Source organism: Crassostrea angulata, chromosome 10 (genome assembly GCF_025612915.1).
Source record: "Crassostrea angulata isolate pt1a10 chromosome 10, ASM2561291v2, whole genome shotgun sequence".
Classification (NCBI taxonomy): Eukaryota; Metazoa; Mollusca; class Bivalvia; order Ostreida; family Ostreidae; genus Magallana; species Magallana angulata.
In genome coordinates, this window is record NC_069120.1 from 24,586,338 (window position 1) to 24,613,406 (window position 27,069).

Sequence of the window (27,069 nt, forward strand, 5' to 3'; positions counted from 1 at the left end):
CTCTAGGTTAACCATCTAAGCAAGTACAGTAAAACACGTTTGGTACGAACACGGATATAGCAAAATCTCGGATAAAGCGAAGTTTTTTTGAGTCCATGGTAAACTTTGTAACAAATCTTTGCCAATTTTTATGGTTATAATGAATTCGGATATAACAAATTTACAGGTATAGTGAACTGATTTTGAGTCCAGTAAAGGTGAATGATAACGAAATTTAACACTTTTATAACAAATTTCTTTAAAGTTAAAAAAATTTGCATTACCATTTAACAACAAAGTTTGAATGAATGTATTTTCACAACCCGGTTTATAAAGGCATCTAAAGAATTTATTTTCATTCTAAGCCTCAATTTGAAAAAGTTACGTACTCTAGTGAAAGAAAACATGTATATTGTGAATTTGCTCTAGTTATTATTACAAGTTCGTTATACGGATATAATGAATTACGGATATAACAAAGAAATCCATTGGTCCCTAAAGACTTCGCTATAACTGAGCTTTCCTGTATAGTGAAACAAGGACCAGTAATAACCTGGATATTGGACCTGCTCCAAAAACTTTAACTGAATGCAGACAGTCAAATCAAAGGCATCCAATGTTTATGCCTAGTATTTACTTACCACCACATGTATTTTGAGAGAACCAGAAAGCTCATAATGAAGAGGATTCTATAATCATAAAAGCAAGGCTTTGATAATCAGACAAACCTTGAAGTCATGGGGATGACCTGGTATGTTTTGATTTTCAGATTCCTCTGCTTACAGGCAGGGTCACTCTCCAGTGCCTGGTTCATCAGGAAGAAGAGCTGCTCTATCCGCTGATCCTGCCTCAGGTCTTCCCCACCCTTCACCAGATAATGATACTCTCTCTCATCATTCCCGCGGATTGTTATCCTCTTAGGTTTACGTATTGAGGTCATCACTTTTACCTGTCAAGAAATGTATGAAAATATTTTCATTTTTGTTGTAATTGGTGTGTAGTGCAAATTATTAATTTTTTTTTTCTGGAATGGTATCCTTTAATTGAGACACTTACCCTTTGATCAAATCCCACCACTTTAATATGATATTCTGGCATAGGCTTTTTCACTCCATCATACTGACCTTGAAATGCAAAAAAAACATTTATGTTTAAATACTACAACTCAAACCTTTCCACAGTGCTGAGAAATTGAATGGAAATGAGGAACACCAGTTCACCCATTGTCAGAAACCCATGGTCAGTCTTGCATACACATATATAATGACCTTGAGCCAACTGATTTCTTTTTCACTTTTACAAATAATTCACTAATCATATCAAAGCTTGCTCATTTTCATAAGAAACCTATATTTTCAGGTATCAAAACGGAAGCATACAAAATCTATGAAATTTGATGTCCAAGAATATAAAAATAATCACAGGATGTGAGACTGTCTGTAGTCTCCCAACATTGCATTTCAAGTCAACCCAGATCACTATAGCTACAATATACATGTCATGAGAAAAATCATAAAACTTGATACAGCAATGATAAGATTGAGCAGCTACCCTTTTTAAAGAGCTAGTCCAGATAGTGTAACAAACACAAATATTATTGCTTTAATTTGCTTGGATTTGAACCTAAGTCCTCTCCTGGCATACAAATACAGCTCCTTACCAATTAAGCTAAATGGTTAAACCAATAGCTAGAGCTAGTAGAAATCCCATATTTCTGACTCTACCACAATAGTGCTTTTAGAAATTTGTACATACTAGGGTAGCAACTTTTTGTCAAATGAATCCAATGGTTAGTAAAATTAACTCCTTTTCAATCAAATTGTGTCTATACATTTGTAACAAAATCAATAAATCAGCTATGGTTTTTCTTGGTAACTTCATAATTTTTACCAAAGATTATTTGCTTTTCTTGTTTCAGCAAACCAAAACATTATGAAGCGTGACTGCAGATTATCAACAACAAGCACACATAATGCAGGTCTGTACTTTGACATTTAAAGTAACCAAACAAGTAATTCAAACCTCATCTCAATAATCTTGCTCAATCAAATACATTAACATTGTAAATGAATATTCACAATCTCCATACCTGGTATTTCTAGATCTTTGCCCTGAATGCTGGGATTGAAATTGGCCAGCCACTGACAGTAATCTTTGAGGTTTGCCGGGGGCTTCAGGTTTTTCTCTTTCACTTCAAAATCCATGTCTTTGTACACTTTCTTGTAAGCACTTGCCAGTTTCTGCAACATAATGAATAACTCTTCACTGAATTAGTCGTATTAATTCATTGGATTAATAATCTGACAGTATATATAATAAGGTACTCTAAAACAAGAATCATGGGGTGGAGAAAAAAAAATATAAGGGTCTAATGTTGGTCTGGGTGTGATGTGAAGGATTTTACACCGAGGTCTGCAATGGCCTTGACATTTGAGAAACTCAATTCAAAGTTACTGCAAACCTCTTACCTATAAGAAGTCTTTTGTTAAAGCTTAAGCAAAATTGGACCAAGGGGCAAGAAATTAAAGTATGCTTTGGCCTTGACTTAGTGACCTTGGTTAAAGGTCACTTTGCAACTACATGTATATGTATTAACTACAAGGTTTTGGTAAAGTCTGAGCAAGAGCAAGAGTGGGTTAAGGGGGAAAGAAATTATGGTACAAATTTCATAACGATCTGCTAAGACCTTCACACTTGGCCTTCAAAAGTGGTTCAAGGTCACTGCACACCCACAAGCACACTTCATATTCAATATGTGCCAGATAGAGCTATATAGGAGAAGGAAAATAAGTAAAATGATCATATATATAGGCCCTGCAAAGCAGGTTGCTTAAAAAAATTGTGGTTAAAATCTCATCTCTTGTAAATTTTGGTGTTCCACCATATCTTAAAAGGGGACAATTTTCAAACTACCAGTTCATACCACATGCAGGTAATACTTATGCGTGATATAAATGTCTAGTCCTCATTTACATTTGAGTTATTTATCTTTTCTATTCACATTCACTCACACTAAATGACATGTCCAAGATTTTCTCTCCATTTTTTCCAAAGCAGCTGTCAACATCTTTCTTAAATCGCTGTGGAGAAAAAATACATGCTTTACAAATTATCATAAAAACTTTGATTACCAATTAAAAAATCCAAACTTATTAAACATGAATGCAATGAAGATATATCTTTCAATGACTGTACATCACATGTGATGCAAAAGAAGAATAATTATCAGTATCACTTTCATATTATTAAAAATAAGTCTCAGCTTACCTCAGCAAACTTTTTTGGGTATTTTCCCTTGTCCACTATACTAAGTGTTTCCTCTGTCTGTGACCTCTGGCTTGCACCTCGACCCGCGGTCTCAGTTAACTCTAACACTTTCTTATACATAATCTGATATTCTTCCTTCATGGCCTTCTTGTCTGGTTTGTTCTTCATAAATTTCAGTCTAGTGTCATCAAACCAGTCCTAGATAATTGGGTATCAATAAATCAATGAAAGGATATCTCCAACTCGCAAACATGTACCTGTCAACTCATCCACATCCACAAAAAATTACACCATAACCTGCAACAACTGATTATTCAATGCTGGCCATTTTTTAAATATTTATAATGGGAAGGCCAGCTGGATTTTTGCATCTTAAATCTTTTTTATGATTCCAGTGATGTACATTTTTCTCCTTTCACATCCACTGCAGATTGATTTTGATAAATTAAATACATTGATCAGCTGAAGATAAAAACAAGAGGCCCATGGGCCACAAATCGCTCACCTGAACAATAGTCCTTGTATCATTTTATTTCGAAAGCGTTTATTATGAAGTGGATTCTGAATAAATATTGTAAAACTCATATATTTCAAGATTTCGCCATATATTAAACAATACATAAAAAGAAGAAACAATTTTATCTTTGGCATGTTTTTATTCATAGTTATTTTACACATCAAATGAGACTGAATTTTAAGCTCTAAAATACCCATTTGCAGTAAAAAAGAATCCCAATTTCACTGAAAAAATTGAAAAATATTCGTTAAATAATTAAAAGATGATATTGGCATCTGTTTTGTATTTCAATCATTAAAAGCTTCTTTATCGATTCATTAAATAAAAATATTGCAGGTGTGATGAGGACATTAGGCATGTTAGATTTTGCATTCTCATCGATCATCTGTCCTATAGACTAAACTCAAAAAACAGGGAAAGTCTATATATAGTTGATAAAGTCTATCAATGATTCCTAATTTTTTTCCATAACCATTTTTTATCTTTTGTTCCTTTATCTTTCCTAACTGTGTGTTTGTGAATCAAAACTTCGTAAAAACTAAGATTCACACCTTTTTGAAGTTGTTTGAGTTTATGATCTTTGATCCCGATCACTTGGATCCCGATATGTGAGTAATTGATGTCGGGATCGAAATTCCAAAAAACAAAAAACTAGTCAATAAACATACACACGTATTTCCAGATAATTTAACTATGATAAACTTATCATGGAAATGTCTTTTTTTTTTCTTTTTTTTAATACTTCTTTTAATAAAAAATAATTTAAACAATTTAGAATCTGCACTATCTTAGAATGATTGCATAGTAATCTCACAAACTGTAGCATTGTAATTCTTAAAAAGAAGAGTTTAAAAACATTTTCCCATTATATAAGTCTATGTTAAACTTTGAACATATTTTGGAGCCGTACGTAGTATTAGTCCGGGGATCACGGTTTTCACAATTTAGAATCTACACTATCTTAGGGTACTTGTATAGTAATCTCACTAATTTTAGCACTGTAGTCCTTGCAAATACATTTTTAAAAACATTTTCCCCCATATATTTCTATGTTAAATTTGTCATTTTTAATCAACTTTGAACCCCTCTTGGGACCCCAGTATTGATATGGGGATCACGATTTTTACAATTTAGAATCTTCACTATATATACAAGCTTTGGTGTAAATATTGGCATATCTGGTGCAGTGGTTCTTAAGAAAAAGATTTTTTAAGACACCAACCCAATTTTCGCAGTTTCGCAATTATCTCCCTTTTAAAAAGGGTTGTACCTTTTATTTTAACAATTTAGAATCCCCTTCCCATAAGGATGCTTTGTACCATGTTTGCTTAAATTTGGCTCAGTGGTTCTAGAGAAGACGTCAAAAACGTGAAAAGTTTACAGACAGACGGACAGACAGACGGACGGACGGACGGACGGACGACAGACAACAGGTGATCAGAAAAGCTCACTTGAACCTTCGGTTCAGGTGAGCTAAAAATGACTGAAGTTGCTTTGGTTCATTTTAAGGGCTTTTGAAAATCTATGGAGATTGTTATTTATATAGTGTAACTCTACCATTTATTAAAACTCCATGTCTGCCATATAATCTTTTTGTTTTGAATAAAAAAATGCAATCCATGTGAATTCTGACATTTTAGGCTTTTTTAGTTGATTTACTAACTACATAGGTCAACAACATTCTTTGCAAAATTTCATTCTGTCGATGAGTTATTAAATTTTACAGTTTACAGTGCCATGAAGAATTTCTAATGAAACATGCCATGTTTTCTCTCATGCATATACAAATGTACCTTAAATATTTGATCTGGCTGGCTCATGTGTTCCAAGGCTGAAATAAACTTTGGCACCAATGGGAGCTGTTCATCACCCAGTGTGCTGCCGAGTCTGTAAAAAACACATGGGATCAGACATACACAATTTTTTTTGACATAGAATATAGCTATCACATGTTTACCAAACACTGTTGAAAATTGTACAGCTATTTTATTTACTTTGCCACAAATGCCTCATCCTTCTTGTTAGTAAATTTGTATCCCTCACTGCTCAGTTTGAAGGGATAAACCACAGCCTAAGAGAAACAAAAAAAGAACTTCATATACCTTTAATTTCACTCAAACGATTGGAAAAAAAAGCTTCATTATACATTTACATCTTATATCAATAAGAAAGAAAACATATAAAAAAGAATTATCAATATACAGTTTTTTCAGCATTCCCCCCCCCCCCCAGGAGGGGATGTTGTATAATTCAATTTCCTTATTAAGCAATTAAGGGCCCTCAAGGGGCAACATGAAGATACATGAAGATATGATACATGAAGATATGATACATGAGTGTGAACTATACACAAGACTTTACAGTAACTAATGTTTAAGTAAAAATGAAGATAAGAGTATATAACAAACAAAACTAATACCATAATGCATATACACTCAGTACATTACATTCAAACATTCAAAATGAACGTTCAATGATTAATGTATACAAAGCTGAAATTCACCTGCGGGTAAGTCTCTGCGAGCTCAATCAGGATATGGTGAACAGTGCTGCCCTCTGGTTTATCCAACAAAGCCATCATCTGGCTTATCCACATAATAAACATCCAACATGGAACTTGCCCACTCTGACCATAGAAAAAATGAACATACATAAATGTGACCTGTATATACAAATTTTAAAGTTATTAAAAACATCAGGTACATTAAACCAATAGAAACAGTTTGAAATTCAAAGGGAGTACAAACTTACTGTAATAGCTTACCAGGTACATGTATATTGTTACTTTGAAATTTCAGAACTTTTTGGGTTTACAATTTACCTTTTCCACAAAAGTGGAGCGAATTTCTGGATACATTTCCACCAACTGTAGTAACCGTGGAAACCTCTGTCTGGCCTCCATGGAATCAAGCTTCATTGCGTTTAACAGACAGACAGTGATTGTTTCCGGAAAATTCTTTTGACACTCCTTGGAGAGATTTAGAGACTCTTTGTCTGTTCAATCAATCAAAAAAATATCATCACTGTGTTAGCCCACATAAATAGAAGAACAGAATATAAACCTATCTATGAAAATGAAAGTTAAGTAAAGGTTCAATTTAAAGGTAAGAGGGAAACTAATATACAATACCATATATACAGTAACTGTTACAAGATTCTAAACAGTTTAATTTTTAATTTTCTCAATCCCATTTGTAAATTAACAAATTAATGAAGACAAAATAATAATTACAAAGTTAAGTGAATTTCTGATCAATGCTTTCAAAAAAAGACAGAATACTTTGAGATCTAAATGACCGGTGAATTACTTATACAAATCATGATACTATCTTTATATTTTGTATAAATTACCTTTATGACTATATATTATATGCATACTGTTCATATGTTTTGACATACCGATGTACATTTGCCCGGCTGTTACAAGTTCATGTATGTGTATGGACTATTTTTATATGTAGAATCTATCTTTAAGGCATTTCTATCTAATATCTGTAATCTTGTATGCCCTCTGGGCCCAAAATTGGAAATAAACTATTATTATTATATTATTTTTAACAAGAAAGTACATGCAGATATCCATGGTACATACCACTGTCGTCCTCTGCCATTCTGAGGAACTTGTTACAATACTGAGCCAGGGCCAGGTAAGCCTCCTCCAGTCCATAGCGACAAGTGCGGGTCCCTCGACCATCGTAGGACAAACTCTTCCTCATCTGGTTATATCCTTCTTCAACAAGACATCTGGCTAACTAAAACAAACAATACCAAGTGTTTCTTATAAATATCTGCATACCGGTAGTTGATTTAACAGAGAGCTACATGTATATAACAATTACTACAATGTTCCATTTGTACATGTATCATTATATTGTACCTCCCTCGGGTCCAGTTTGCTTGCTTTAGATATGCCCATGATTTTCTCTGAGTTTTTGTCACTTAGGCTGCTAAAACAGTTCTCGCTCTGCACCCCTTTCACAAGCAGACCAAACGCTTGTCCCAGCAGGACGAAATGTCTGCGGCCTAATCCAGCCTCTCTCTCAAACAGAGAACTGTCCTTGAATTTCCCTGAAAATGAGACCCTTACATGTAAATATATTTAACACAAAAATCATAGCAAAACATTGTCAAATTAAAGCCTGTCCCATCTGGATGCAGTTGAACGGGTAAAATATTGAGATACATCATTAAAATATTTTGACTTGTATTTGTTTAATCATAATCTGTGATAAACCAGTACTTGTGTATTCTCTTTATCTTTCCTGTAATATGATTCTCTAAATTCAGTTTCATGAGGGTAAATTTTTTTGTGATTTAAAAAAAAATATTATTAATTAAAATGGTTTTAAAATTTACAAAAAATAAATTAAAAAGAAAGATTATCACAAGATTCCATTCATGACCTGAAGAATACTTTGATTATCTGAGACATACTTGTATCCCCTAATAATGGTACTGAAAATACTAGTACATGTACATGTAATTCCAAAGTAAATAGGTATGAGTTGACTGTACATGCTAATGAACAACCAATTTTATAGATTGATTTGCACAAAAGCTCTTTACCCAGCCTGTCTATGGTTGTGATAACACTAGAGAAGATGTCATTGGTCCAGTCCGTGTCAGCTGACATTGCACTGAGCTGGTGAGTCTTGGCGTACAAATGACTCCACTCCAAATTCAAAATCTCATTTTCCTTGTCTCGATAATTCTGAAGAGGAAAAAAAAGAAATTACCTTATGTTTCTAAAATAAAGGAACACTTAAGTATCTTTCATTGGTATCTCAAAACAAATGATTCAGCTAACATTAATTTAGTATGTCTGACCTGAGAGATTTGGACAACCTGAAAAAGTCACGAACTTAAAAATACTCGTACTTTGTGTATATCTGCTAAAATATTCAATGCTAGCTTATGGTTCCTCTTGTGGCAACTGCTGTCAGCCATCTTTAATCTGAGATGGATTTTCGAGGCCAAAAACAAGTCCTCTTCATCTTCTTCCATTGCGTCTTCTTCTTTCTTCACCAGGGAAGTCGACAGTCGGTTAGATATGTGGTCCAGGAACATCATTCTGAGAAATTGGAATAAACATAATATGAATTATTATCACTTTCATAAGCCAGTTATATATGTGGTTCAGGAGACATTCAAGAAAAAATAATATCAAACTAGACACGATCTCGTTGCGAGCAACGAGGAGGTCTTCCGTCCGATTTTTAGAATATGGAATTACCTCACTCTTGATCTTCGTCAACGAAACGTATCAGAAAAAGGAGGCGGGATCTAAGAGTAATGGATGAAAGACTATCTATCCCTTAGGTGTCTCTTATTTGAAGGATCAGCTCCTTTTCATTCATTTTAGCTAAAAGGTATTTTTGTGTACCGCTAATAAGTGTTTAGAAATTGGTTACCGTTTTTGAGATATCTGGGAAAAATCGTTTTGATATCCGGTCCTAAAACTTATTTTAGGATCCAGATAACAATCAATATATGGTTGTACATTGTTTTGTTAAATACTGCTTTTCAGAACTTTCCTCTATTTCGAGATATTGAGGATCAAAGTGATGGACTTCTGGCCCCTTAAAATCCCTATTTACATAACATAGGAGTAAATGATTGCCATGTATAGGTAAAAAACCTTATAATGAACATAATTGCTTCTATTACGTATCACAAAATATTTCACAGTAAAAAGTTATCATTAAAAGACTTTGGAGCCCCCTCAGCCCCTTATTTGAAGGGCCAGCCCCTTTTCTTGATTTCAAATAAAAGCTCTTGTCAATTCAAACACATTTTGTTCAACAAGTACATGTATTTACAAATTTTCTACCGTTCTCGAGATATCTTTAAAGGGTCGTTTTAGGGGCCGACCCTGTAACTTCCTTTAAGGACTGCATAACAAAGAAATTATGGTTGCAAATTGTTAAGCTCAATATTTTGAGCATCTTTTGTTCAATATTGCTTTTCAAAATTTTCCTCCATTTTGAGATATTGAGGATCAAAGTTTTGGACTTCTGGCCCCTTAAAATCCCTAATGACGTACGATAGGATAAAATGATTGCCATGTATAGGTAAATAACGTTAGAATGAACATAATTGCTTCTATAACCTATCACAAAATTTTTCACAGTGAAAAGTTATCATGAAAAGACTTTGGAGCCCCCTCAGCCCTTATTTGAAGGGCCAGCCCCTTTTTCTTGATTTCATTAGAATGTTCTTGTCAATTCAAACACATTTTGTTCAACAAGTAATTACAAATTGTGTACCGTTCTCGAGATATCTTTAAAGGGTCGTTTTAGGGGCCGACCCTTTAACTCCCTTTAAGGACCGCATAACAAAGAATAAATGGTTGTACATTGTTAAGCTCAATATTTTGAGCATCTTTTGTAAAATATTGCTTATCAAAATTTTTCTCAATTTTGAGATATCAAGGATCAAAGTTTTGGACTTCTGGCCCCTTAAACCCCCTAATTACGTAACATAGGAGTAAATGATTGCCATGTATACGTGAATAACGTTAGAATAAACATAATTGCTTCTATAACGTATCACAAAATATTTCACAGTAAAAAGTTATCATTAAAAGAATTTAGAGCCCCCTCAGCCCCTTATTTGAAGGGCCAGCCCCTTTTTCATGATTTCAAATGAAAGCTCTTGACATTATAAATATTTTTTGTTCTACATGTTATAACAAAATACTATCGAGGAAACTTATATTGAAAGAAAACAACGAAAAATCACGACGCTTTTTTAGCCATCATTTTCGAGCTCGGGCGAGCTTCGGCGCTTTTGGTCACAGGAAAATATATATACCACATGTCAGATCTACAACCTTTTGTCTACAATCCCTGAAATTTTGAACTCAATATCTTAATTCGTTCAGGATTTTACTCCTGGACAAGCCGACCCTCTGAAAATCGTTAAATTGTGAATAACTCAAAACCGGTAGTGACGTCATCGGTAAAAAAAATTTCCAACAAGGTTCAGGTCACTGGTCACTATCTATCAGATCTAAAAGTTTCGTGTGAATCGGTCGAGCAGTTTCCGAGAAATCGCGTACACAAAATTTGTAAGAAAAAAAAAGAAAAATAACTAGACACGATCTCGTTGCGAGCAACGAGGAGGTCTTCCGTACGATTATTATAAGGAAATGTGACGTCATTGACTTTGATTTTCGACAACAAAACATGATATGAAAAAAGGAATGGAGTACTAATGTTTTTTTTTGTATCTCTTTTTATAAGTTCTCTGACATTGCTTTTTTAAATACTTGCACTCTTCCAATTAAGATAGAAAAGGTGAGAAAATCATTTGTTGTTAGGATATATTAACGTATTATACCTAATCTAGCTTTAATAACCTTTAACAAAATGGCCCTGAGTAAAAGGATATAGGTAAAATACTTTAGAGCCCTTTGGTTCCCTAATTTAAGGGGCCAGCCCCTTTTTCTTGATATCAGATGAAAGGTCATCTAATTCTAAACACATTTTGTTCAACAAGTGTTTAGAAATTCGGTATCGTTCTGGAGATATATTAGAAAGGTTTTAGGGGCCGATCCCTTATCCCCTTATAGGGGCTGTTTGACGAAATTTGGAAGGTTGCATTTCGTTAAGAACATTATTTTGAACAACTTTTCTTCTATACTGCATTTCAAAAAAAAAATCCTTTCTGAGGTATGGTTTATCAAATTTTGGAACCTTTGGCCCCTAAAACCCCCTAATTACGTTACACATGATAAAATCCTTACATTTCTTGGATACATTACTGTAAGGTAAACATATTTGCTTCTAAAACATTTCACAAAATATCTCTCAGTAAAGGGCTACAGATAAAAGAGTTTCGAGCCCTTTGGTCTCCTTATTTAAGGGACAGCCCCTTTTTCTTGATATTATTTGAAAGGTCATCTAATTCTAAACAAATTTTGTTCAACAAGTGTTTTGAAATTCGTTAATGTTCTGGAGATAAATGAGAAAGAAGGTTTCAGGGGCCGATCCCTTATCCCCTTATAGGAGCCGTTTGACGAAATTTTGAAGGTTGCATTTCGTTAAGAACAATATTTTGAACAACTTTTCTTCTATACTGCATTTCAAAATATTTTTCCTTTCTGAGATATGGGTGATCAAATTTTCGGACTTTTGGCCCCTAAAAACCCCTAATTACATAACACATGATAAAATCCTTACATTACTTAGATACATAACTGTAAGATAAACATATTTGCTTCAATAACATTTAACAGAATATCACTGAGTAAAAAGATATATGTAAAAGACTTTAGAGCCCTTTGGTTCCCTCCAGCCCCTTTTTCTTGATATCATATGAAAGGTCATCTAATTCTATACACATTTTGTTCAACAAGTGTTTAGAAATTCGGTATCGTTCTGGAGATAAATGAGAAAGAAGGTTTCAGGGGCCGATCCCTTATCCCCTTATAGGGGCCATTTGACGAAATTTTGAAGGCTGCATATCGTTAAGAACATCATTTTGAACAACTTTTCTTATGTATTGCATTACAAAATATTTTTCCTTTATGAGATATGGGTGATCAAAATTTTATACTTTCGGCCCCTGAAAACCCCTAATTACGTAATACATGACAAAATCATTACATTGCTTGGATACATAACTGTGAGATAAACATATTTGCTTCTATATCATTTAACAAAATATCTCTCAGTAAAGAGCTACAGATTAAAGACTTTAGAGCCCTTTGGACCCCTTATTTGAGGGACCAGCCCCTTTTTCTTGATTTCAAAGAAAAGGTCCTGTAAATAGAAACGTTTTTTACATTACATGTCTTAACAAAATATTTTTCTGAAAAGAGATAAACAAAGAAAACCAGAAAAAATAACGACGTTTTTTAAATCTCAATTTTCGGGTCCAGGCGAGCTTCAGCGCCTTTTGAGTCAGACAAAACTGAATACCTAAAGACACATCTACAATCTTTCGACTACAATCCCTGAAAGTTTGAACTCAATATCTTTAATCGTTAAAGAGAAGATCCCAGGACAAGCCGACCCTCTAAAAATCGCTAAAACGTCAATATATCAAAAACGGAAATGACGTCATCAAAATAAAAAATTACGTATAAAGTCTAGATCAGTATCTATCATATCTGAAAGTTTGATGAAAATCGGTTGAGTCATTTTTGAGAAATCGCGTGCACAAAATTTGTTGGAAAAAAAAGAAAAATAGCGAAGAAAAAGAAACAGAACGAAAACAATAAGGTCTTCCGTTGGAAACGGAAGACCTTAATAATTTTTACTCTTATAAATATGTTCCAAATTGGCAAATACCATCACAGATAATTTGACCGTTTTCTTTAAGTGCATCAATTATCACCTGTTTGTGACAACATTGTCCCATACTGCCTCTGTGTCCAGCAGTGGATGCAGGGCCCTGGCTTGCCACCTTTCAATCAGTGAATTAGCAGGTGTGACAGATGTAAAATTACCTGAAATGTACAAGCAACTTGATATCAAAATCTGTTCCATCAAATGAATATCAGTATTATTTTATTTATTTATTTTATTTAAAATTTATATACATGTACATGTATTTAAAATGAGAACCATCAATTTTTTTGAGTTTAGGGTTAGGGCTAGGGCTAGAGCTAAGGTTAGGGTTAGGGTTAGGTTCGGGGCTAAGGTTAGAGCTAGGGTTAGGGTTAGAAAAAAAACAAAACTGCAAAATGATGTCCAAATTTATAAAGATGAAAGAAAATAAAGTAGTCATAGGTTTGTTGATTCTGAGCATGAGCATCATTGTCTGTCTGACTCACCCTCTGAGGCCATGAAGCTGAGGAACTCCTGGAGTTCCACCAGAGGCTGTAGTCTCTGGAGCTGGCTCCTCCTACTGACTGACATCAGGCTGTCTGTGCTGCTCCAATCCTAAAGGAACAACGATAACAAAATTCTAAATTCAAACTGGGTACATTTTATTTTCATACAATTTTGTGATTTTTAAATTGACAACTATAGAAACAATTTTTTGCATCCTGCATAAAACCTGAGTCAACATGTCTAACTTTTTACATATACAAGTACAACAAGTGGTGTAGTTTCCTTTATTATGTTGTAGAATGTGTTAAAACTTACAAGAAGGAACTGTTGTGTGGCCAGGGTGGAGTAATGTCTAGCCCGGTCATAGTCTGCTTGCCATATGTACATAAGCGCCAGCTCTTCACTGTAACGACTCTGTCAACAGCAGACAAAATCAACCCCAAGATTCAGTGCATTCCACAAATTAAACACAAACACTAAGGCTTGCTATCATCAATAACTTTTAGATAAGTTCATATTTTGTTTTTGATAAAAAAAGAAGACACTGATTCATGAAGAATGAACTTTAAAATGTACTCCTCAAGCTCATCTTGGACAATTTATAGCTGCGACTGTACCTCTATCAGAGCCTTCTGCTCTGTCTGCTTCATGCAGTCATCAATAAAAGTCAGCAATGGCTGCTGGTCACCATCTCCCTGCAGCATTAGCTTCACCTTGCTCCTGATGATGTATGGCAGATAATGCTCCTATATGTATATAAACACACAAAACCTCCAAATTCATGAACCTGTAGTATGTACAGTACCCGGTATGTTAGATATGGCACAGCCTTGACCTGACCTGGTCTTGCACTGACCTGATAGTAGGTGTCCTTCCAGACCTGACTGATGGAGTTACTGCTGATTCCAGACATGGCCACCCCTTCCAGCTCTTTCCACTGAGAAAGGTTGTCAAGGCACTAAAAGAAAGAAAGGAAAAAAATATGGTCACAAATTCATGTACAATGAACATGTAGCAGTTGGCAAACAATGTTTTGAAAACATGCAGAAATTCGATTCTGAGATACCTCCATTCTGGATTCATCCCACATATCTACTTCAATGGTGGGCGGGTTTTCATCCCAATCATTACAAGACAAAGCCTGCAATGATTAAAAAAGCAACCTGTTTTCACTAGCACATTGTGCATGTATCTTACCAAATGTATAATAAACACTTGGTCAATGACATTCTCATTCTCTCTCTATCTCTCTCTCTGACCTGATTGTACAGTTTGACAGCTTTGTAGTAGTCCCCCCTGGCCTCCATCTGTACAGCTTCCTTTGTGATGTCTTGTGTTCCTATTCTTCCACTGAAGATTCCCAGCAACACATCATACTCCTTAACAGACTTGTACAATCTGTAATGAAAAATTGATGCTTTACAACCATTCTTAAAACAGTACCATCAATGTTGATTGCCTATACATGAACATCAGTGTAACTATCATAGTGATCTGAGACCTTCAGTCAAGACTTTTCATTGTGACATTAAAATAAATATGATTAAAAAGTCTTTGGATATCTGGAACTTCAATGTCTTTCATACTATGGATACACTGTGGTAGGCGTGCTGGAAGTACAAACTACGGTACTGAGTTATTTTTCTGATACATCAAGTTCAAGTTGACAAGTATTGAGAGAATATAGTAACTTTTTACATCCCTTCTCTGAATTTGACTGATTTTTGCTCTACAGCTTGACCTAAGCAGGTCTACCTGGCGAGCTCAATCCAGCTCAGAGTGTCTGTGGACACTACAGCATTATCACTCCTCCCTCTCTTTGATGGTCTTTCATCTTCATCTTGTGAGATCAGTTGTTCTTCTAATACACATATACCTACACAGTAAAAACAACGGTACAAGAAATATCAAAAAAAGATACCAGCACATGCATTGAAGTCAAGTTTATACAGAAAATATTCATTTCCAGAACCTCACCCAATGGTTGGATATTTCCGAACATTGCAGCAGAGCTGACGTCTGACACATCAACTTTAAGTTTGCTTCTCAAGCTGTACAGAACATCCTTAAATTTAAATTCAAAAAACTACATGCATCCTGAAGCATTATAATAGCGAGCGCAGCTCGCCGGCGCACAGCGCCGGCGCGAAGCGAGCTCTACCGGCAAGGCGTGTGTGAATAGAAAATTCGGACTATAGTTGCACATTCATTCAATTCATAGTACCAATGGTTTCCAACCTCACATTCCAACATCACGTTCTCCCGAAAATCAAAGTAAAACCTCTGAAAAGCTTATAAGATGTGTAATTTTAAGAACATCATGCTTTTTAAGTAAATAAAACAGTATACTTCGCATACTTTTATTTCTCAGGGGAGTTTTAAAGAGTAAGACGACACTTAACCAACGTCAGCTTTAACGTCACAATAAGCACTGATAAGGGGAAATTACTCTAATTGAAGTTATTGTAAATCTGCTGAAATGACCAAAATCCTCTCAAAACAGTTGTAAATTGCACTAATTTGGATGAATGCTCACAAATATTTTATTCACTATAATTACGGTAATTTCCTGAAACGTAACGTTATACGTAGCAGCGCCTTTTTTTAAAGGGGGTGGGTGGGTGGATGGCAGCCTCATCCAAAAAATCTTTGCAAGCAAAAAGAAAAATAAATCATGAAAATTCTAATCCTTCAGCTCTTTAGCAGTTCAATGGTTTCTTTATTTTCACTTCCATTTATTACATGCGGCGGGGGGGGGGGGGGGGGGGAGACAACACCATGTTCTTTTAACATGATAAGCAAATATTTTTAAGCGTAAACTAAAAATAAAATTAAACATTAATTATTTTTTTTTAAGTGGAGGGGCAAATCCATGGTAAGTCGATTTTCTATGTATAAATTGACAAAAATGAAAAAAAATTTAGCATGGGGGGAGCTCTATGATGAGTCAAGTTTTATATGTAAGTTTAAGAAAAAATGTCTACTGCAAAAAAAAGGGGGAAATCAATCAATCAATCATAATCACAATCACTTTTAAAGAGTAGATGCAGTGCAATGAATATTTATATATTAAAATCTTTATTATTTAACAACATTGTATCTGAGATTAAAATATTGTTCTACATATAAATAAATAAATTATAACAAATCTTATAAACTATGAATAATGAAAATTTACTGAAAAATAGGTATGTTTTATTTTTTGGCATTCAAATTTCACGTTGTTAATTTTATTTTATTAATTTATTATAATTCATTGTTTGATCACATGCTGTGCTCGCCCCAACGGTCGCACCGTAAAACATATTACTGCTTGATCTTACGTCCAGTGAATAATATTCTTTTTTTGTCATAATTTGCACTGAAAGTTTTAAAACCAAACTACATAAAATAAGACTCTCAGTCCACTGTTTGATTTCAGGCAGACAAAGTTTGAGTCTCAAATCGTAGGAAAACTATAATTACTCATAATTACTTGCGTACTGAATGAAATACCGGTACTTGACAATCACCAAAATGTTTGTTGATTAGTAAGTGGTAATTACCAGCAAACAGCTGATGAATGGAGTGAAGTACTGTATGGATGTGGTCAGTACCACTCCAATGCTTTTCTGAATTTGTTGTATGGTCTCCTGTACTTCCCTCTCCGTCTTGACCTCATCCATCTTGGAGAATATTCCCTTGAATATGGCACCAAAGAGCAGTTTGGCTACCGAGCTGTCCCTCTGTGAAACATAGTTCAATTTGTACCATGAATCTATTGATACAGTGATAACATATTGAAAATTTCAAATATTAAATAAATATGTTGGACGGAATGTGGTGCTGCCCCTCAGAAAATGTTAATTGTCAAATGATAGAATCTGTGGGAATACTGTAAACGTATTACATTTGGCTGTGTATTCTATTTCGGGTTTTTTGCGGTAAACGGCGTCCGCTAAATCAAGTACATCGCCAAATGTAAATATATAAGTAGATAAATAGGTACTTCAAGAAATGCACTAAATCAAATTCACGCTAACTCGTTGAAAAATCATATTCCGCCAAATATCATACACACCAAATATAATACGTTTACAGTAGTTGATCTGTATGTCTGATACACTGTATATCACCCTTTGTATGCTTACATGTACTACAGCCTGTAATGGCGCTATGATGTAGGAATAAATGATCTGTATGTCTGATACACTGCATGTAACCCTTTGTATGCTTACATGTGCTACAGCCTGTAACGGCGCTATGATGTAGGAATACTTGATCTGTATGTCTGGTAGATCGCCCTTTCTATACTTCCTATACATGGTGACTTGGTGTTCTCTGCGAGATTTCTGTTCTCTCAGTGCCTCCTTTAAAACAAAAACCTCACAGAATGCAGCTAACAAAATATACATGTACAGTGTATAATCATCATTCCATTTCAGATCTAAATAAAATGGTAATCTATAAACTTGTTTCCGATAATCATGCATAATCAACACTCCATGTTTGGATCTTAATACAATAAACTGAATTTGAAAGAATGTCATCTTATTTTACATTTCTGCTAAGTTAAATGTTCAATGACTGACTGGATGTCCTATAAAGCATTTTACCTCCCTCATCTTCTCCAGTCTGGTGTGGCGTTTGATGAAGTAAGTTTTGGTCTGTTCCTCATCTCGCAAGAAACGCCTTTTCAATCTGTACATTTCACTGTCTTGATCCTCTGATGACAAAAATTAACAAATGAATTCAAATTTCATCTAAGAAAAATACATGAAGATCTCATGGTCTTTTTTTTTCAAACTAAAGTCTTGTCTCTTAAAGAAGTAATAATTATATAAGATTCACTGCTTTATCTGCATATCAATTCATCTACCGGTACATGTATAGTTGGTCAAAAGAACTATACTCTTTTCATAAAATGTTCAAAAGCAGTGTATCTGAAAAAAAAATATTCTTATATATTGTTGGTCAAAGTCATCTTCAGGGTGAAAAACTAAACTTTCCTGATTCACATATACTATAACCTAAACAGGATTGAACTGATACAGAAGACCAAATTATAACGATCAGACTGTCTACAAGTTATTTTCATCCAGGGGGTCATTCTTAATCTATGTTTCAAGTATCACAGTCTTTGTAGCATTGCAGCAATACCATTCAAAGGTTCTTACATCTTACTATTAATAATTCTACAGCTTGAAATGTTGATTAAAATATGAATTCAAATAAAAAACATATTCAAAGAAGTGCAAAATGCTCCTGTAGTTTCCTTACATTATGTGAACCCTAAGGTCCATCATTTCGCTGATTTGCATCAAATGTTGAGAATAATAAATTACAAGCTCTGAACTGTTGTTATGATATCAAAACTGTCAGTAAAATAATGAGATTTTAAAATCTGTGAAGGGTGCTTCTTGTTATTTTACAGAGATACATCTTCCTTGTGTGTAATTAAAAATCTGCAATATTTCTTGTTAGAGCATCATTATACATGACTAACCATTACGACTTCTCTCTGCTGGTTTAGTACTGGCTCCTGCTCGAGGTCGGCCAAACCCGGGACCAGGTTTTCTTTTTGGCTTGAGGCCGGTCCTGAGAGCCATGTCCTGTGTCCCCACAGTGAATAACAGAGAGCTGGAGGTCTCTGAGCCCACTGTGCTGTAATCCGTGAAGGTATCCAAACTACTCCCAGTCAACCAGTTAAATGGAGCTTTGGAAGCTGAAACAAGAAAGTTAACAATCTGGTTTGTTGGTTTTATGGTTTACAAATCAAGAGCATGACATGTACAATAAGTAAAAATTTTAATGTTACCATCCAGAGTGGCAGTGAATTGCTGTGCATCCTGTGTGGCTCTGATCTCTCCACTATAACTCTCATCGTCATCCATCATACTCTGTGTTGCCATGGTATTGGCAAACAGTGGTGTCATGGCTGCATGCCTCTGTTTCCAAGATGATTTCACATTATAGTCCTGTAAATACAAGAATTCTGAATTTCCGCAAAAACTTTATATCACTGTCAGAAAACCTCATTTTTATATTCTACTTATATAATTACATGCATTCATTGAAGAATAAACCCAAAAGTTTAAGAACCTGAAATTTGCAGTCCTCAAGAGGCGACTCAAACATTTCCCTTTGATAGTCTGGACTCTTGGAGGTCATTTCAAGGACAAGGTTTGTGGCATAGCTCAGGAACTGTTTTTCTGTCACAGGGGAGTACATGGCCTCCAACATGGCCACCAGTCTGTCCAGCGTGTTGCCTGGAACTCTGGTCTCACTGCTCCAGAAATTCTGTACTAGCAGTCTACAAGTAGACCAAAATGATGGGCCAATAGGACTTACAGTTTCAAATTTTCAGCAACACTATAAGGCCAAAAATCTGCTCAAAATATTATCTGGCAAATGGATACATGTATTCTATATAAGAGTAGCAAAGGGGAATTACTCCATTTTTATACGTTAACTAAAAAATTTTAATGTGGTGGTGCTTGTGAAACAAAACTAATTTTGTTTTGGTCGTAAGCATTTTATTTGACCCAAATCATGCACAAATTACTGTAAACGTACATGTATTACATTTGGCTGTGTATTCTAATTTGTGTTTTTGGCGGAATGTGGCTTCCGCTAAATCAAGTACATTGCTAATGCCATGCATACATGTATAAGAATAGTCACATTCAGGAATATGCTAAATCAAATCCATGCCAACTTGTTCAAAAACTATTTTACACCAAACATCTTACATGCCAAATATAATACGTTTACACTACACTTATACATGTAAGTACAATTCTCATTCCAACTGCATCTGATGTACCGGTAGATTGACATTCCAATGCATATGAGCCACAGATGAAACTTGTAATGTCTATTGATTATGCACGGCCATACCTGCACTGCATATCATCATCGCCCAGTCCTTTCAGCAGGCTTTCTTTCGTTTGTTGCATAATAGTGTCAGCTGTTTCACTCTCATCTTCTCTATAAAAAGTCAAAACAGAGAAATAAGCAAATGAATAATAATGAGTACCTGTCATAACATGTACACTTACATATAGCAATCTTTGAAAACAAGGACAATAGAAATAAGCTCTGTGCATAAAAATACCAATGATCTGGCTTACAAATAAGGGTGCTTTACAAATTGTATGTCTGTACCTGTAGTTGTCATAGACCCACATCAAGATGTCGTACATGACATTACGACAGGGAATGCTGGGACTGACACAGAATCCACAGATCAGGGGAAGTAACTCCGACACCTCACTTGGCTGCAGTTTGCTCTGAATGCTCTTAACAATTTTCAAAGCAATAACCTGTGTCTCATCATCTCTGAAAAACACCAACTACATCATTAAAATTCATAAATCCATTTAGTACAAGCATTTGAAATATTTCCCAGAAGAGTAAATCACCTGTAGAAAGTTTCATACATGTACAGGTACATGCATATTCTTTCATAAAATTGACTGACCTGTGAGTGAGAAAAGCAAGGAGTCCTTTACTTTTGAGTTCTACATAGACATTTTCCAAAGTGTCGATTCGTGTTAGGACAATTTCAAGGCAGCGATTGCGGAATTCAGCATGAAGATTAGGAAGTACAAACAACAATCGGTTCATAAACCTTTAAAAAAAATTGTGAGCATATCAATTTAAAGGTAATATATCAATTCTTTTTATGAATTTAAATTTTCAATACAATATTAGCAACAAAAATCCAAGAAAAAAAGATATATTCATTAAGAATCAACAGAGAGGCTGTAGTAAGCTAATGAAGATGATTATTAATCTATGGTCCAAAAAAGTACATCCATTTACCTGTCAGCTATTGGTGGGTAATGGAGATGCATCCTATGAATGCAAAGCAGAAAATTGCCTGGGTTACTCTGCTGGAGGGAATTCATGAGGTTTACGACGTAGTCATGAAATGTTCCCTCTGTCTGTCTGTCTTTCTCTGCAAGGTGCTTGAAGATCATTCCAACCACTTCAGCTGTTGCTGCATACACAGCCTTGTAACGATTTCTCATATAAGAAGCCACAGTGGTGAAGAATCTTGAATTGAAAAAAAAAAGGATTTTTAAATGTTCCTCCATACCCCTCGACATGCTTTTTATGACTCTGTTTCAAATACAGCAGGGGCTTCTTTTGTCATGAATTTTCATCAATATCTTAAAGCTGAGTTTTTTCCCAAAATTACAACCATTTTTGGGGTTATTTTTAAAAACTTTACCACTTTTTTGGTCATTTTCAAGACGAACACAAGCTATAATTTCATATCTATAAGGAATATACCAGCTTGTTCTTGTTTACAACTCTTTTTCCAAAAGGTGTGTAGGATCCTCAAGAAATTACAGTGCAAACACTTTATTACCAGTATTTTCCTTGCAAAGTCAGTTTCATATCTGAAGATCACGACACATTCATTGTAGTAGTTAACCATTGAGTGACTTACTTTTCCTGATCAACGGGTGCCGTGGGGGCGTAAGGAGGGAACTTAGCAGAAAGGACCACACCCATCAACTGGATTCCAACACAACTCTCTTTCTTTGTCTCATCAGGCTGTTTCAAGTGCTTATACACAATGCTGTGTACGAAAAAAAAACAAAAAACAAAGTGTAGCGATAAACTCCAAACTTTTCTTCATACCAGCCACACATTTCAAATTCACTATGATACTACATGTATGAATAAAGAACTCAAAATTTTGATACACACTGAAGAATAGAAATGGCAAAAGAATATGTTCAGTATTTATTCTTAATTTACTTGTAAGGTATTTCCACTCGGTCCTTCCAGACCTGCAGGAGTGTTTTCAGCAGTTCCAGGTTGTTGCGATACACCGGCCGAGTGTCGTTGTAAACGTATCCCATCACAAACTCCACCAGGCGGCTGGACATGGCTCGGTCCTCGACAGTGTCCTGTAAGAAAACCATAAAGTGTGTAATCAAGACATGTGTTTCTCTACCTGCACAACAAATCTCAGTTCAAAACAACAAAGTGTGTAAACAAAAACCATTCAGTTTGTAACTAAGACGTTTCTTCCACTGAACAACAAATTCTCATTACAAAACAACGAAAAAGGCACTGGCTTGCAAAGTGCATTTGGATAACATTTGACATAAAAATCCATAATTAAAACAAAACAAACAACTTTAACAACAGTTTAATAGATTATTGTTGTTAACTATAGCAATAGTTACCTGAGGTATTGCCACTTGGTGCCAAGACATGATGGTGACTATCACATCAATGACAAAGTAATTCAGGCCTGTGAAGAGACCGCTGATGATCAGCTGGGTCAGGGGGCGGATCCAGTCCCTAGCATAGGGGCGGAATATCTGAAAGTCATGACATCTCATTTCATTATTTGGAAATGCCAGTTCTGCAAAACCGAATTCAATAACATGAACAAACATGTATAAGATACATTTACAAGGTACTGGTATATAAAGCTGCTGATATCTTAAATCTTTTTTTACTCATGAATGCTGCAGAAGAAATTGCAACCTTTCCATAATTTTATTATTCTATTAGTCTAAGAAAAATGTGCCTGTAAATAATCAAATCAAAGGCATTGACATATGCCTTCACCAATGAGAACCAACTTGGTTCTGTTATTAAAAATATCTTCAGCTATTGCATGCAAAGCATCTTTCTTCTATAAAAAAAACTGAAATCTGGGTAAGTTTATCATGTGTTTTTGCTTGCACAATGTCCTAACACTAACTCTCTATAACAAGTACTAAGTATAAAAAATTGAATACCACTTGACTGATATTCGACCTTGAGACAGACTGACCTCTGCAGTGTTGATGATCAGCTTGGTGATGAAGTACTTGATGTTGTTGTGAGTCCGTGGACTCCTCAGTTTATCATTCAGGTTCTTCATCCAGGCTGGCAACTCAGGAACCACACCCTAAAATACAGCAACAGTTGTCCCAATAAACACATCCTGATATACTGCAGAAGCAGAAATATTTGTTCAGGATTTAATTTTGCTATTTTAGTTGGCAGTGTAAATCAACCAAAATTAAATCCATGACAAATTTTAACTAAAGTATAAATAAATACAGAGTTGATACGCGATTCAATTTAGAGATTACAATCTGACGAAATTAAATGCCAATGAAATTCTATTTACTGTAGAAGCAGAAATATTCATTGAGGATTTAATTTCGTTATTTTCGTTGGCAGTATAATACAACGAAATTAAATCCATGACAAATTTTTAACCCAAGTATCAATAAATACAAAGAGATTACGATATGACAAAATTAAATGCCAACGAAATTGTATTTGGTTTAAAAACAACGAAATTTTGACCCAACCAAAATATGTGCTTCTACAGTACTACAGTAGTTGTCCCAATAACCAGACCCTGAATTACTTCAGTTGGTGTCACAAAGTCTTGAATTGCATACTTACAGATTCTACAAGAGGAATGATTTTCGCCCTCTGCATGTGTTTAAGGAGTGCTATCATGTTTGCCATGCACTCGTGTTGGTTGAGTTCATCCATCTCTAGTTCTACATAGTCATCCTCCACCATCACTTTGGTATCCTGTCAATAAATGCAACCTGTCGATATTTTCTGTAAATATTTTTTTTTTAAAAGAATTTCAAATACAGCTAAACTTTGATATACCAAACATTGATATCTTATTGATATCATGGATAGGTCAAAAGGTGTTCGAAGTTAAAGCCACTGTTTCTTTATGTACCAGGTATTTTAACCTCTATATCGCCAATACTCTGATATTTCAAAGTTTTTTCTCAGTCCTGTCAGGTTGGATACAATGAGGTTGACTGTGAACTCTATTGCAAATGAATTCATTGAACAATGTACCGTATCATCCTCTTCATCTGTGTAACTAGATTTGCGAACTGTCAACACTTTTTCCCTTGGCGACCCCTCAGACATCTACAAGACAAAATATAATAAATACATGTATCTTTGTAATAATTAAAAACTTTGATGTACAATAAACATTATTAATGACTTACAGTATTATATACATGTATATCATAGACCACAGATTTTTTATCCTTTGATACATACTGTCCTAAAGTACTTATACTTATCTTTTTTAAACAATAAATCAGAAAGATTTACAGATATGCATTTGTACACATATTTTGATCTTGCTGCATTTTAAATTTCTCAATTTGGTTCATCTCTTTTAATTTCTGGGGAGATCTACTTGCTTATTTTACCTACAATATACTTGTTAAAAACCTGAGTTGATTCCCCTTTAAACAATATAACCACCACAATACAATATCAAATCAAAAGAGTTCTCTCCCTTGGTACCTGAGGCGTGGCTGTGAAGTCATACTGATTGAGGTCCTCGTGCAGGCTGCTGTCCGCGAGGTACTGTGAGGCGAGGTGTAGAGAGGAACTCTCCCCCTCGTCTGCCTCCCCATTCTGAGAATTGCTCTCCTTCACCTCGTTTCTAATGGAGACATACTGTTTCTTTCTGGACAGAGGAGCCTAGATAGGGATGCACAGACACATAAGTTCAGTTGAAATTTTAAGAACAAGGGAATCACCTATGATTTGTGCAAGTGATTTTTATCCAAGTATCTTAGCTCAGGAATAAAATGAAATTTGCTTCAAACAAATATATTGTAATGGGGGGTCCTAAATTGCATATACACTGTACTATTTTAAACAGACAGCTGTAAACTGTTGGCTATTTTACTTACCTTCAGCTCCGACGAGAATACGTATGCTTTGTCTTTATCCAGCAAGTTGTCAAACACAAACTGTCCCTGAAACAGAAACAGCACAAGGTTACGATAGAGGTTTCTCCATCATCAAATATTTTACTGTGGTATGGACTGTGCAAATTTTATAGATCAATGACATACATGTACCTGTACATGTATGTATTATTGTTGGTTTTTTTTTTTTTTCGATGGCCACTGTAGATAGTAAACAAGCTCATAGAGAACCCTGTGATACCTATAAAACTCTTATTATCGTGTACATGTACATATAACTGAAAAATATTATAACAGGATAAATTTTTTCTCCCTCTTCTTTATCAGAACTTACAACAGGCAATTTTTGGTAACAAAATTTAATTCCCCTTCAAAAATAAAATGTTTTCAAACAACAGAGGAGAGAGAGGAATTAAGAGAGAGAGAAGGAGAGTGAGTGAGAGAGAGGAGAGAGAAGGGATGGAGGGGGTTGGAGTATATACATATAGATTCACAGATAAACCTTAAACATACTTTGGCTTCATCTTCTTTGAACAAGAAGGCTGTGTAGAACTTGGCATCGGTCTGAGTGCTGGAGAGGACAGCTATTAGCAGATTGTAGGCGGCACAGTGGTACTGTCTCCTCAACTCCACACAACTCGCCTCCCCCCGCACATCCTCACCCTTAGCCTCATGGGCCGTTCTTTAATTGAAAAGTTTTTTTTCTTTTAAAGCAATGCATTGCTGTATTAAGATTTTTTTAAATAGATGTAAACTTAATTTTAGTGATTGTAAAACCCCCATGAAATTACATATAACCGAGTCCAGAAATATCCCGTACATTGTACATCCCAAATATCAAAGCAAAATGTTTCTTGTGATATACCAATATGCTTTCTTAGCCTATACAATCATTAAGAAAATGTTCAAATGGGTATTTAAGACATACTTCTCTTAGAGTTATTTATAGGTAATTGCTTTAAACAGTGTCGTTTTGATAAACATTATGGTTTTTAAAAGAAATAAAGACTGATTGAAACTTTTAGCTAGCTCAAACCATTTTTGGTGCATGTTGGGATTATTATTTTATTTCTATCTATTTTAACTAAAGGTACTGTAGAAACATATATTTTCGTTGGGTCAAAATTTCGTTGTTTTTTAACCAAACAAGATTTCGTTGGCATTTAATTTCGTCATATCGTAATCTCTTTGTATTCATTAATACCAGGGTTAAAAATTCGTCAAGGATTTAATTTCGTTGATTTATATTGCCAACGAAAATAACGAAATTAAATCCTCAACGAATATTTCTCCTTCTACAGTATATCATTAAAATATTTTTGAAGCGTGATATGAAATCTGATGCAATTAGAGATTACCTCATGATGACTTGAGTCATTTCCTTGCCTGTATCCACATTCACAGATTTCACCTCACAGAACTTCTTGTTGATCACTGAGCTTTTACCAAACACCTCCTCCTTACTAAGACGCCCATACATCAATTCAAGGAGTTGGAAACAACAAAGCTTAGAGGTTAGCTGGTTCTCCAGCCCAGATCCCTGCAAAGTCAATACACAAGTACAAACTGACCTTGACCTACATTTTTTTCCTTCAAAAAACTAATTAGCAGATAAAGACAAATATCTATCATTTAAGTTTTCATACATCCATGCAGTGTTAATAAACTGGTTTATTTAATTTTTTTTTTTAATTCAAGTCAAAATATTCCCCCAATAGACAGAGTAAGTAGAATGCCTAATTTGTCGTAACATCAATAATAAGTTGGGAGGTTTAAGATTATGCTATTTGCTAAACGTGTGATAGAAATGTGA

The 27,069-nt window shown here is 34.9% G+C and overlaps 1 protein-coding gene across 1 annotated transcript in view; it reads right to left on the reverse strand.

Moving 5' to 3' along the window:
* The window catches only part of LOC128165550 (DNA-dependent protein kinase catalytic subunit-like), a 49,288-nt gene that overhangs the window by 3,187 nt on the left and 19,032 nt on the right, over positions 1-27,069 (reverse strand). The window contains exons 47-88 of the mRNA XM_052830197.1: positions 26,615-26,796; positions 25,770-25,938; positions 25,239-25,304; positions 24,844-25,023; positions 24,379-24,453; positions 23,959-24,093; positions 23,333-23,449; positions 22,734-22,871; positions 22,300-22,451; positions 21,986-22,117; positions 21,352-21,585; positions 21,008-21,157; positions 20,692-20,865; positions 20,425-20,514; positions 19,627-19,837; positions 19,343-19,502; positions 19,031-19,249; positions 18,141-18,250; positions 17,763-17,894; positions 17,091-17,270; positions 15,523-15,610; positions 15,301-15,421; positions 14,805-14,943; positions 14,612-14,686; positions 14,402-14,503; positions 14,163-14,291; positions 13,861-13,959; positions 13,545-13,653; positions 13,106-13,217; positions 8,642-8,834; positions 8,330-8,474; positions 7,641-7,831; positions 7,356-7,515; positions 6,585-6,757; positions 6,267-6,389; positions 5,758-5,834; positions 5,557-5,650; positions 3,247-3,444; positions 2,991-3,059; positions 2,069-2,219; positions 1,036-1,103; positions 708-928 (exon numbers count right to left, since the gene is read on the reverse strand). Of these exons, the coding sequence (XP_052686157.1) occupies positions 708-928; positions 1,036-1,103; positions 2,069-2,219; positions 2,991-3,059; positions 3,247-3,444; positions 5,557-5,650; positions 5,758-5,834; positions 6,267-6,389; positions 6,585-6,757; positions 7,356-7,515; positions 7,641-7,831; positions 8,330-8,474; positions 8,642-8,834; positions 13,106-13,217; positions 13,545-13,653; positions 13,861-13,959; positions 14,163-14,291; positions 14,402-14,503; positions 14,612-14,686; positions 14,805-14,943; positions 15,301-15,421; positions 15,523-15,610; positions 17,091-17,270; positions 17,763-17,894; positions 18,141-18,250; positions 19,031-19,249; positions 19,343-19,502; positions 19,627-19,837; positions 20,425-20,514; positions 20,692-20,865; positions 21,008-21,157; positions 21,352-21,585; positions 21,986-22,117; positions 22,300-22,451; positions 22,734-22,871; positions 23,333-23,449; positions 23,959-24,093; positions 24,379-24,453; positions 24,844-25,023; positions 25,239-25,304; positions 25,770-25,938; positions 26,615-26,796 (5,843 nt within the window). The remainder of the gene's footprint in view (positions 1-707; positions 929-1,035; positions 1,104-2,068; positions 2,220-2,990; positions 3,060-3,246; positions 3,445-5,556; positions 5,651-5,757; positions 5,835-6,266; positions 6,390-6,584; positions 6,758-7,355; positions 7,516-7,640; positions 7,832-8,329; positions 8,475-8,641; positions 8,835-13,105; positions 13,218-13,544; positions 13,654-13,860; positions 13,960-14,162; positions 14,292-14,401; positions 14,504-14,611; positions 14,687-14,804; positions 14,944-15,300; positions 15,422-15,522; positions 15,611-17,090; positions 17,271-17,762; positions 17,895-18,140; positions 18,251-19,030; positions 19,250-19,342; positions 19,503-19,626; positions 19,838-20,424; positions 20,515-20,691; positions 20,866-21,007; positions 21,158-21,351; positions 21,586-21,985; positions 22,118-22,299; positions 22,452-22,733; positions 22,872-23,332; positions 23,450-23,958; positions 24,094-24,378; positions 24,454-24,843; positions 25,024-25,238; positions 25,305-25,769; positions 25,939-26,614; positions 26,797-27,069) is intronic.